Source organism: Lepidochelys olivacea (genome assembly GCF_965140295.1).
Source record: "Lepidochelys olivacea isolate rLepOli2 genome assembly, chromosome: 6".
Taxonomy (NCBI): domain Eukaryota; kingdom Metazoa; phylum Chordata; order Testudines; family Cheloniidae; genus Lepidochelys; species Lepidochelys olivacea.
In genome coordinates this window covers 3630872-3643691 of record NC_140416.1, presented here as the reverse complement: position 1 = coordinate 3643691, position 12820 = coordinate 3630872, and the positions used below count along the sequence as shown (strand labels likewise).

The 12820-nt window shown below is 49.7% G+C and overlaps 1 protein-coding gene across 4 annotated transcripts in view; it reads left to right on the top strand.

Annotated features, from left to right (window-relative positions):
- LOC311522656 (uncharacterized protein) overlaps nucleotides 1-12820 on the top strand; it is a 64770-nt gene that overhangs the window by 13151 nt on the left and 38799 nt on the right. For all 4 annotated transcript variants that reach the window (XR_014712174.1, XM_084632112.1, XM_084632111.1 and 1 more), the window contains exons 2-3: nucleotides 2117-2359; nucleotides 7331-7570. Coding sequence is in view for 3 of the 4 variants with exons in the window: in XM_084632112.1 (XP_084488238.1) it covers nucleotides 2117-2359; nucleotides 7331-7570 (483 nt within the window). In the remaining variant the exon portion in view is untranslated. The remainder of the gene's footprint in view (nucleotides 1-2116; nucleotides 2360-7330; nucleotides 7571-12820) is intronic.

The following is a 12820-nucleotide window of genomic DNA, read 5'->3' as shown; positions in this document are numbered from 1 at the left end:
AATATGTCCCCAAAGGATTAAGTGCAAAATACTAAAGGCAAACCACACTAGTTGCCCGTGTCCAGCAAAAGGGTCTGTCAGTGTAGCAACTTTGAATAAAATATTCAAATGGATTTTTAATGGCATTATTAAATAAAAAAAACCCCAATTCATCTTAAACCTACAAAACAGACTTTTACAAACCAGGAATGTTGGTTTAGGTCCTTAGAACCTTACATAATTACACAATATATTTACTTTTACATGACTGGGTTTTATTATTGAACCCAGAATTTTCTTCTTATAACACTACAACTGTTGTTCTTTCATATTTTTACAATTCCCACCTGTCTATTTTTTTTCCTAACTTCATACTATTAATTTCTGCAAAAGCTATTGTTATCTCTTTACTTTTTCTTTAAATCACTTACTTCTGCATCCAGTTTATTATATCTTAGCTTCATTATATTATTCTCTGCTGCCACAGCTTTTAAAGTTTTACTGGCAACATAGTTTTGTAATTTTATCTCAGGGGCCTGAAGTACCCCTTGTATCTGTACCTACTCCTCCTGCTGCTACAATGCCCCTCTGGGCATCCAGTTTATATTTCAGCTTTTAATCTGTTGCCTGCAAGCAGAATGATTGCTGCTTGCCTGGGCCTGATCCTGTTTTTCCTGCAGGATTGTTCTGACAACTGCCTGAGTGTTTCGCCTACTCCTCCTGCTTCTTGCTTTCTTTTTCTTAAACATTTTGCCAGTAATGCTTCAGAAACCAAGGCTTCTTTATGGTTCCTTTTTCCCTGCCTAGCAGGTGGGATAGAAAACACTAAGCTTCTCTCCCCATCTCAGGAATCTATAGCCGAAGGTATCTCCACCAATATAAATCACACCTGTGAATTACACATCCTAAATGGGTCAGGGGAGGGATCCTAAACCTTTCCTGTTAGCTAGAAGTTAATGGCTCTGACCTGTAGCCAGGCGGAACAGCAGTGAGTCTATCTGCCCAGGGCACTCAATCCAGGCAGGGTTCCTCTGGTAAGCTCTCCAACTGAGCTACAGGGCCTGTCTTTTTTAGTTCCGGTTCTTGTTCTGCCCTTCTGCTTCCAGTGGAGCAGCTGTGTGTGTCCCAGTTCTGCCCACCAGAGGGCAGTCAGGGTCTCTCCCTGTTTGTCAGGGCGGGAAACCATGCTCCCTTGCTACCCACTCTAGGATATCGGTGCTATTTCGGTTTCTCTTTCTCCACCCCCACTTATCACTCCTTCATTCCCACTGCCCTTTATTCCCATCTGTCTCAATCTCCCCTCCCCTAACCTCAATCTTTCTCCTCCCCTTCCCCCCAACAGCCATTCCCTTGTAGCTCACCCCTCTGACCACCTACCTAATAGCTTTGCCCTGTTCACTTGGTTTCCCCACAAATTTTCTTCCCCTCTTCAATCAAACATCATGATACACAACCCCCAAAAGGGACAGTGCAGCTGGCATATCCCCCCGGCACAATGGAGAGGGGAATGTGATTTCTGAGGCAGAATCTGTCCCAGCCCCTACTCAGGCCTCTGGCTAAACAGCGCCGGGGAACATAGGTGCAATCGCCAAAAAAATGTTGGGTGCGGACAGGAGAGTCATTTTTGGATGGAAAGATTGGGGCGGAGGATTCAACGTGGAACTAGTTCTACAGATGAACTCATTCCCCCTCCTCCTGAAAGTTTCCCCTTAAAAATATCTGTATGTCTGCATGTCCATGCCTGTATTTGTGTGCAGAGCTCTGTTTTCCCAGTGTCCCCCGTCTCTGTCCTATGCGCCTTGTCCCTCAGCTCTTTCTCTGCTGCCTCCCCCCAGGAGAAGGCAGCATCTGGGCTTCCTCCTTTACCTGCATTAACCCAAGGGTCAACATTAACGGGGTGTGTGGGGCCGGGAGAGGGAATCGTCTGGTTCAGGAGAGCATTAATTGACGATTAACAGCAGGAGGAGTAATATTTACTTTTTCCCCTCCAGCCACTGGGCCAGCAGAATTGGCGGGGAGGAGGCTGGGGAAATAAACTGGGGAGGATGTGACCATGCCAGAGGTTGCCCGTGTGGCACAAACATAATATATAATCATGACAATTATTAATTTGGTATTTTTTTAAATGACTTCTCAGGGGAACATTTTGCCAACCAGCAGAAAGGATTTTTTGCCTATGCCGCGAGTAGCGATGTCTTGCCTCAGCTGCCCATTCAGGCACCAGAGAACAAGCCACACCAAATGATCACAGTTGAGAGAACTGACCCAGAGAAGATGCGGAAGCTGTATGAGTTGATTCCAAACTGGGACTCATGGTTCAAGGGCATGTTCTACTGGGCACTGAAATTAACAAACAGAGCCCTCGTCGAAGAGCTGGAGGGTAAGTAAATGACATCTGGGAAATCAGCTCCCTGTGTGACCCAAGAGGGTTCACCCCAACCCCATCCCAATGGGGACACTAGCTTGTCTCGCTGGCTTTTATCCCTTGCCCATCACTGGTATCTGAGCTGGACAGTGGATATTTAAGCAGCTCCTACAATACTGGTGTAGCCCCTCCCCAAGCCTCCTCCCTCCTGTTCGCTAATTGGAGCGGTTTCTCCCTCCACCTCGCATGGGTTGGGTCCTGGGGTCTTTACTTTAGCACCTGGTGCCTCCACCCTAGGTGACTCCTCTCCATGCCTGAGACACAAGGGGTGCTGCTGTCCTTCGGGAAAATAACTCATACTTCTTTTCTATTCCCAAGGAATACAACCCCGTACATGAACAACACATTAATACAAACCCCAACAAATGCAATACCACACTCAAAAAAGAAAAATATAACACAGGGGACTGTATTGGGGAGAAGAAACAAAGGCATTAGAGGAGGAAGGATTAAAGTTAACTGAAATACTAAACATCAACACTATAACAAATTCCCCACCTCCCTGCCTTCCCATTGCACACAACCCTCAGCTCCCTCCCTAGCACCTTTCCAGGCAGACAGCATGCGCAAAATCAGTTCTGCGATGAGTGCTGTAAGTGAGGGCTGGGATGAATAAAAGAAAATGCATCCGATGAAGTGAACTGTATGCTTATGCTCAAATAAATTTGTTAGTCTCTAAGGTGCCACAAGTCCTCCTTTTCTTTTTGCGAATACAGACTAACACGGCTGCTACTCTGAAACCTAAAAGAAAAGGGTTTCCTTATAGTGTTTTCCCCCCTGAGCGGATCAGAGTCCTCTCCTGGCTCCCTGGGCTAGAGTCCTGGGGAGATTTCCACTGGCTCTAGGTAGCCAGTGCCAGGTTGGTTCTGTGCTAGTCCCTGCACGGCTGGCATGCCCAATCACATATTAAATCCCCAAATAATTCAAAGTCCCCTTTGTGTGTGGGAAGTGGGGAGTTGAGTAGAGACTCCAGATGCAGGCTGTGCTGCTCCTCCTCTCCCACCTCCAAACTCAAACAGCCCAAACATGAATCAAAAACAACTCCCTTTGTCTCTGAGTCAGGCTGTCCCTTCCCACTGAGGGATTGAACAGTCCTGGCTTCTCATTGGCCCAGCAGACTATTTACATGAATCACTTGATCTCTTGCTCCCCACTGGCTTTTGAAGGAGTTTTGTCTATTCTGTCCCTGCCCTGGACCCTAAGCAGGGTGAGAAATGGTGCCCAGAGGCTCTGGAGCCATTGTTGCTGTAATCCAGAGGGCAGGACCCCCTAGAGGCTCAGTTTGGTGTTCCAGGAGCTAGCAAACGCCAAAGTGGGTTACTCTGGATGGCGTACAGTGTAGGAGCATTTGCTTCATGCGGGAGATTCTTTCAATATGTGGTGCTGTCAGGTCCGTTCCAGACAGAGCCTTCTCCAGCCGTGCAATCCAGGGCTTGGCTTCACACGAAGGGCCAGGGCTCAGTTCTGCAGGCAGCTCCTCATTCACATCCCTTGGAATTATGCATGGGGTGATTAGGCCCCAGGGGGTTGCTTTGGCCTGTTGTTCAGGTTAGGGATATTTGTAACATTCACTTAGATTTCAAACCTCTCCCTGGTACTTGCTATCCATCTCCTCATGTGGGCTGGGTCCGGGGTTATTTTTCTTGGCTCTTAGATGCCTCCAATCAGGGTGACTCCTTGCTGTGCCGTATACACAGGGGTGCTGCCCATTGAGAAATCAGTGACCATGCTCCGAGCAGCAAGGACCATAAAGCTCAGTACACAAGGGACAACAAGGCAATTGAAACAAACCCAGCAAAGGAATGACACAGCAACAATACCAGTGGCACAGAGCGGGGACTGTACTGGAGACATGAACATAGGATCTGGGCAAGGAAGGGGCTAAGGGTAGCTAATAATTAATAAATAAGCCATTTCTTCACCTCCTAACCACAAACTCCTCTAACCTAGCTCCCTCTCTGTACTATCCTGAGGCGGGGGGGGGATACCTAGGGTTGCCAACTTTCTAATCGCACCAATCTGAACACCCTTGCCCTGCCTCTGCCCCTTCCCCAAGGTCCTGCCCCCTGCACACTACATTCCACCTTCCTCGGTGGCTCACTCTCCCCCACCCTCACTCACTTTCACTAGGCTGGGACAGGGGTTTGAGGTGCAGAAGGGGACTCCAGGCTGGGGCCGAGGGATTCAGAATGTGGGAGGGGGTTGCGGGTTGAAGCAGGGAGTTGGGATGTAGGAGGGGGTAAGGGCTCTGAGGTGGGGCTGGGGGTGAGGGATTTGGAGTGCAGGAGGGGGCTGTAGGCTGGGGGGATGGGGCCGAGGGATTTGGAGTTCGGGAGGGGGCTGTGAGTTGAGGCAGGGAGTTGGGGTGTGGGAGAAGGTGAGGGCTCTGGGTTAGGGTCAGGAATGAGGTCTTTGGGGTGCAGAAGGGGGGTCTAGGTTTGGGGGGCTCAGAGTTGGGGCAGGGGGTTGGGGTGCAGGAGGGGATACAGGGTGTGGGTTCTGGGGTGGGGCCAGGGATGAGGGCTTTGGAGTGAAGGAGGGGGTTTTGGGTTTGGGGGGGCTCAGGGCTGGGGCAGAGGGTTGGGGCGCAGGCTTACCTCTGGTGGGTCCCACTCAGCAGTGCAGTGGGGCTAAGGCAGGATAATCCCTGCCTATCCTGAAACCGCATTGCGCAGGTGCACCCCGGAAGCAGCCAGCAGGTCCGGCGCTAGTAGGTGGGGTGGGAAGGATGAGGTTCCGCTTGCTGCTCTTGCCTGCAGGCCCTGCCCCCCAGCTCCTATTGGCCGGTTCCCAGCCAATAGGAGTGTGGAGCCACTGCTTGGGGTGGGGGCAATGTGCACAGCCTCTTGCCCCCCGCACTAGCGCCGGACCTGCTGGTCGTTTCCGGGGCGCAGTGCAGTGCAGTGCCAGGACAGGTAGGAACTAGCCTGCCTTAGTGTTGCAGCACCGCCGACGGGACTTCTAACTTCCTGGTCAGCGATGCCGACCAGAGCAGCCAGGATCCCTTTCTGACCAGGTGTTCCAGTCCGTAAGGATGCCATGTGTCCTGTGATGCAGCGTCGCAGTGCTATGGCACTGGCCAGCTTAAACAAATGGTCCCCTTACTTTTTCTTCACCGTGGGTTGAGGCAGGGTCCTCTCCTGACTCCAACCGGGCTTGCTGCTTCCCTGGGCTGAAATCCTCCTGGAGTCTGGATTGGCTGTTGGTAGCTGGTGCTGGGTGGGATATCCCTCTGGATGCTGGTCATTGCAGATCTGGAGCCGCCTGATCTCTGCAGCCCCAGTCTCAAGCAGCACAAGAACGCCCTTAAGGGGAAGGGGAAATTCAGCAGGGACTCCTGAGCCACACCATCTCTCTCCCAGGATGCAGACTCAAACTGACCTTTCTCTCCTTTGTGTAAAGTCAGGCTGCCCCTCCCTGGCTAGTTTGCTGGGGGCTGTGCTTTGTCATTGCTCCAGGGGTTGCTCCTGAAGACACCTCCCTAACTTGCCCCAGCAGGGATTTCTAGTTTCTTCTGTCCCCACCCCTGACTCCAGGCATGCTGGGAATGGGCTCAGAGGCCTCGGGTAGTCATTGTAGTCCTTTGGGTAGTGGTCCCTCCATGTGTAGGCTGGGGCTCCAGGAGCTGGGAAACTCATGGGAGGCTCCATACCAAAGGGACCGTCTCCATCCCAAAGAGCTCACAGTCTCAATACAGAGCACAACCAGGGCTGTGGGAAGGACCAGAACACACAGGCCGAGTGGTGGGTGACACACACATGTTAGTGCCACAGGCTTTCCTTTTGGGTTAGTTTTTGGGTAGGGGAGGAAAAGGGAGCTGGGGGGGGGAACAGAGTGAGGGTAGAAAGAGTAAGACTGAAGGGAAATGACTGGGAAGGAGGGGGTAGGACCAAATTGCCAGTCAGCAAGGGGGAGAGCATGTCCACAGTAAAAACTGGAGGAGGGGGAGTCTGATGACATCACCACTGTATGAAGTTCTGTGTTGTTGAAACTGATGCTGTAGTTTCTCCTGCCATCAGGGGTAGCCCTGACTGAATCAATTTTCCCCTCTCTTACCCAAAGGTGCTGCTGACAATAGTCCTTTTCAAAGAACTCTCCCATGACACAGGTACTGGGAGCTGTCAGATCAAGGGCAAGAGTTAGTGCAGGCCCTGGAAGAGCAGTTACCACTAATAGCCTTAACTCTGCCCCTTCTCTCACACATCCATCCCCATTCACTGAAGGCAAGGGCATGTCTATAGGAGAATCACAGTCAGGAGATTGCCTAATTGCTGTTCTCTGCTGATTCGGTCTGGAATTCCATGAGTTGTCTGCCACACTCCCCGTCCCAGCAGCCAGCATCTGCCCCCTGCATTTCCTGTCCTGAACTCTAGCTTAACACTGTTGTGCAACTGTTAAATGGCTGTTAAACACCACCCCAGAGATGGCTGCATGTCGGTGCTGTGTGAGGGTAGCAGATGGCTGGATTCAGTGGAGAGCAGGTGGCCCTATTCAATGCAGCTGGCATGTCCCCCTGCATGATGGGAAGCTGAGGGAGGGATTGCAGTTCTGAGGCATGATCCATCCTGGGGCAGAGAAGCTTTGTCCCAACCCCTTCTCAGAGCTGTGGCTAAGGGTATGTCTACACAGGGATAAAAATTTCATGGCTGACTTGGCTTTGTGGGGCTCTGGCTCCATGGCTGAGCAATAGTTGTGTAGACATTTGGGCCAGGGTAGAGTGTCCCAGAGCTCAGCCTGGAGCCCAAATATCTACACAGCAATTTTTAGCCTCACAGCCTGAGCCCCATAAGCGTGAGTCAGGTGACCTAGGGCAACCGCATCCGATATCCTGTGTAGACCTACCCTAAGTGGCCCCTGGACCAGCCCTGAATAGTCTGGCCACTAAACCCAGTGATTCAGTAGGGTTTTTCATGTCTTTTTACTCAGGGGGACATTTTGTTGAGTGGCACCAAGAGCAGCTGATCAAACGAGCCTCCTTGGTGGATGAAGTTCTCGCTCTGCTGTATGGAGATGTACTGGACAATGAGCAATACATGGAAATCTGTACTGAGCCGGGGAAGATGCGGAAGCTGTACGAGCTGGTGCCAAACTGGGACACAGAGCGCAAGGACCGGCTCTACCAGGCACTGAAGGAAACAAACCGAGCCCTCATCGACAAACTGGAGGGTAAATAAATGGAATCAAGAAAATAATCGTCCCTGGCACCTCCAGGGCACGACACCCCAAACCCATCCCAGAGGGGACACCAGCTTGTCTCTCTGGGGTTTTATTCCTTGCCCATCACTGTGCTATTGGGACTTGTCCAAGTATCCTGCCTCGGCATGAGTATCAGGTAGTCCCGATAGTGTTAGCCCTTAGTTGAGTGCCTTAGTGACAGTAGGCCCAGATCCTCAAAGGCATTTGGGCTCCTAACTCCCATTGAAATCAGCAGACTTTAGAAGACTAAATACCTTTGTGGATCTGGGCCACGAGTCTGTTTATAGAAAGGAGCATTTCTAAAAACTCCAGCTGTTCCCTGACCCAGCCGCCTCCCAACTGTTTCACTTACCTCTACATCCCTTTGCTGAAATCACCCCAACCTGACTAACCCCTTCCATTGGCTCATCTCATTACAGAGGTGCTGACAGCGACTGTTGCATTAACGAAACAGGATAATGGAGAAAATAATGTTAAAACAAAATTTTTATAGAATGATTGTGATGTTTTGGGATTCACCATATGCCTTGTAACCTGGGTGTCTTGTAGCTGTGTAAAGCTCTGACACCAATAGCCTGCCAGCAGCCCACAAGCCTCACCCTGGCTTTGCCCAAGACGGTTATTCCTTGCAGGCTGATTTTAGTATCCTTTCATTCCCAAATTTTCTCCGAAATTATCCTACTGCAGGAACCAGTCCCTCTCACTGGGCCCTCACAGAGAAAGTGTGAGGGTCACTGCCTCCACAGAGAAAGTAGAACACTCCCAGTTGCACACACTGTATTGGACTTACCCAGCACTGATGATTTATAACAAAAGCAAGCCAAGTTTATTAACAAAAGGTCATGGATTAAGTGATACCAAGTAAAAGGGATAAGGTAATCTTGAGGGAATTCTGTGCCAAAAATTAAAAATTCTGCTCACATTTTAAAATTCTGCATATTTTATTAGTCAAAATAACACAATATAATTACACCATTTTCAATTATTTGCTGACAAGTATTTTGAAATAAATTACCACAATAATTGAAAAGGATGTGATTATATTGTTGTTGTGTTACTGTGTTCTTTTGACAAATATTCAGAAGTTTGCAGAATTTTAATTTTTTTAATTTTTTGGTGCAGAATTTTCTCAAGAGTAGCAGAGTTCCGTGTGGCACAATCTGGGTGTCGGCAGCTTGGTGTGGGTCCAGGCGGGATCTGGATGTACAGGAGCTTGTTGGGGTGTTCTGGGTGCAGGGGGAGTGGGACTTGGCAGGGGAGTCCAGATGAAGGTGGTTAAGTCTCAATGGGGGGCGTCTAGGTGCCGGGGGAGTGGGGCTTGGTGTAGGGGGGCTCAGGGTGCAGCTGGTGGGGGCTCAGCTGTTGGGAGTCTGGGTGCGGTGAGCTGCTGATGCAGGGGGTGAGGCTTGGAGGAGTGGGGGTTTGGGGAGCTCGCTGTGGGGGTGTTTCTGCGTGCTACTGATGCAGAGGGGGCTTGGTGGGGGGGGTTCCGGGTGCAGGGGTGGGAAGAAGGGTCACTCTATGGAGAGTTGCTCCCCCTGTCCATCCAACTCCCCCCACACCTAAAACCTGCTGCTGAGCCTCACCCCCACACCAGGAACCCCAAACCCACCTCACCTCACCACACCTCTCCTCCTGCACCCAAGCTCCCCGTCCACCTTTCCCAGTACTCTGGAACCTCACACATGCTCTGTGACTTCTCAAAGATAATGGTTTGTAGGTTGCTTCAGCTAGTTCCTTAAGTACCCTAGGATCAATTTCATCAGGCCCTGCCAACTTGACTTTATCTAACTTATCTAAATATTCTTTATTCTCTTCTCTCCCTATTTTGGCTTGTGCTCCTTCCCCCTTGTTGTTAATATTAATTGTGTTGAGTAACTAGTCACCATTAACCTTTTAGTGAAGACTGAAGCAAAATAGGCATTAAACACCTCACCCTTTTTGATGTCATCCGTTATTAGCTCTCCTTCTCTACTAAGTAGAGGAGCTATACTTTCCTTTGTCTTTCTCTTTCTCCTAATATATTTAAAGAACTTCTTCTTATTGCCTTTTATGTCCCTTGCCAGGTGTAACTCATTTTGTGCCTTAGTCTTTCTGATTTTGTCCCTGCACATTTGTGCTATTCTCTTGTACTCCTCCTTAGCAATTTGTCCATGTTTCCTTTTTTTTGTAAAATTCCCTTTTGATTTTCAGGCCATTAAAGAGCTTCTGATGGAGGCATATTGGCCTCCTATTATTCTTTTTATCTTTCCTTCACCTTGGGATAGTTTGCAGTTGTGCCTTTAATATTGTCTGCTGCCACATAGAGACTGCCAGCTCTCCTATACCCCTTTGTCCTCCGTTATATTCATTATTGTCTGGGGAACACATTGGGGAAAAGAGAAATTGAAAAGCCTTGTATTGTTTCCCATATAGAGGACACAAATAAGAGGGGTGTCATATGGAGGCACTACGTGGAGCATCCTCCTGCTACAGGCCACAGCACAAGTGCATCTTCCTCAGTTTCCCTTTTGCAGAGTTCCCAGTAACTCCACACCAGGTTCTCTTGCCTCATTAATACCCCTCCTTTGGGCTAGTTTATTCCAAACACATTGTGCAAATAGTCTGAAATATAAGTCCCAAAATATAGTCAATTTATCACCCCAGTGCAAATAGTCCTTAAAATCCCAAGACATCGCTTCCACTGACATGACACATACCACATTCCAGCATTTTCCCCCACACCCAGGCTCTGTCCATCCTCTTCTGTCCCTCTTCTGGGACACTCACATGGCCCTTCCAGTTGAAGTGCAACACCATTTCCCCCAGTGGAAACCCCCATAGCCTGTCTGCTGGGAGATCATACTCACCAGGGAAGCATCCGTTAATGCCCTGGCCCTCTCACACTTCCCCTTGTTGCCGGCACCCAGTGCCGAGAGGCTGAACAACAGCTTGAGTTGGTTCGTTACCCGGTGTGCTACACCCAATAATCACAACGGGGTGGAGAAGCAGAAAAGTTTATTTGAAGCTTCAAAAAGGTACAGGGAGAATAAAATCTCAAATCCTGCACAACAGAGCAGGAAGTTACACAGGCTTTTATACATCCTTTTTCCCAGCATACTTATCCAATAGCAAGCTGCTCCAAGTATCCATATAGCCAGCCAATCCAGTTCCCAGCTAGTTCTCTGATTCTCTGTATCATTTGTTAAACTATACATAAAGCTGCTTTATTCAGCATTGTTCTTCCATATCTCCCCTGTTTGGCCTTGCTTAGTTTCAGGCAGTCTGACTCTGCAACATACTGTTGCAGATTCTCAGCATAACTGCTGTGTGTGCCTCCAGGCGGGGGGGCCAAGGACACTTGGGCCTAGCACGCACAGCTGCTGCGAGTGCCTCCAGGCAGGAGGGGGTGGGGCAAGGACACAGGGGCCTAGTGCGAGGGGGCTTCATCGACACTTGTGGTCTTCCATCCCCTCGAGTTACCTAGTGGCCATGCCCCAGTGTTCCCAACACCCTGGGTCCAGATCAGAGATGTCAATGGGTAAGCCCCTCTGCCTCTCCCCTGCCTTCAGCCCTCTCTGACCTTGGCTCTGGCTCTTCAAATTAGATCCAGCAGGCAACCCCCTCTGCTGCTCTCCTGCCTTCAGCCCTCCATCTCTGGCTCTCTGTCTTGGGAAAGTCACCCAGCAAACCCTCTTGCAGCTCTTGTGACAGATTTCTGTTACCAATCTGCCTGAGGTGTCAGGTGATCAGGCTGAGGCCGCAGAATTGTGGGGAAGGGGATGAAGGAGCACACCAAGTGTCTAAGTTTTAAAGCTTTATTAATGAAAATAATAAAATAACAGCGGAGAGTGCAGGGTGTTCCCCACATCACTCAAAGGAAGGAAGAAGCGTTAGTGTCCCAAGCCCTAACCCACTTTCATACTCACACACGCACTACCTGAGGCTGGCCAAGCCTGGATGTAACGTAAGAAGAAGGGGTGGGGGGAGGGTGGACGACTTGCTTTGGCTCTCAGGAGGGTTTTTAAGTCCTGGGTTTTTTTGGGGGTGGCTCATTCAGGGACCTCTGTTCCACCTCTGTTCCTGGTGCTCTTTGTACCAGTCCAAACAGGCTTTCTGTGGCCTCCTCAGTTTTCCCAAAACACACCGGCCCCAGGGACAAGAAAACGGTTGTTTTCCCCCTGCTGGCCTTCACTGTCTCACTCATTTTGGTTGCCTCTGCAGTCCTGTTCAGCTGAATCCTCCTTTCTCACGGCTGGTCGAGGTGGAATAGGCACCGGTCTTTCTTGGCAGGCAGCCGAGAGTCAGATGTGTGCTGCGGCCTTGAGTTGGAGTCAGCGTGTTATCTTTGAGCCCAGCAGAAGTGTGGAGTTAACCCATTCTCTTCTCTCTTCCTTCTTTCCCCTCCCGCTTCAGCCTCTCGTAACCTGCAAAGGAATCTTCCACTCCACACTCACACCTTTAACCCTTCCCAACATGCCTTGCGATGTTTGCAACAGCATTCACAACATACAATGCTGATCTGCCTCCCCAGGGGACTCCCTGAGGGAGGGGGCCATTGGGTTGTGACATTCTCCTGCCTTCAACCTTCTCCAGGAACCATGAATAATCTCCTGGTTCTGGCACTTTTCCTTTTCCTCACTGACTCACCCCAGATCTCCAGCTTATACAGACTACCCCTCTCTCAGATTCTCCCTGATCCTTTATAGCTTCAGGTTCTGCTCTGCCCTCTTAATTGACCCTACTGGGAGCACCTGATCTGGCATAAGGTAGATGGACCTTCTTTGTTTACATGGGGCAGCCACTCTATGACAGGGGACTTAATAAAGTCTGTAAAATAACTCCTGAGATGGAGGCGGATATTCCTGGCCCTAACAACAGAACAAGGGTTGTTGTAGCCATGTCGGTCCCAGGTTGGTCCAATAAAAGATATTACCTCACCCACCTTGTCTCTCTAAAAGAACAAGGGGACAGTCAACGAATAAAGGATGGCAAATTGATAACAAATAGAAGGAAATCATTCTTCACACCAGGTGTAATTATACTCTGGAACTCCTTGCCACAAAGAGCCATTGAGGCCAAGAACTTAGCAAGGTTCTCCAAAGGGCTGGACATTTCTATTGATAACAAGAACATTCAGACATATTAATGCTAACATATTTTGGGAGGGATGTCAAGCCTCATGCTTAGGACCTAAGACAATCTCTGGCTATAAGTGTATGTCTACACAGAAAGTAGAAA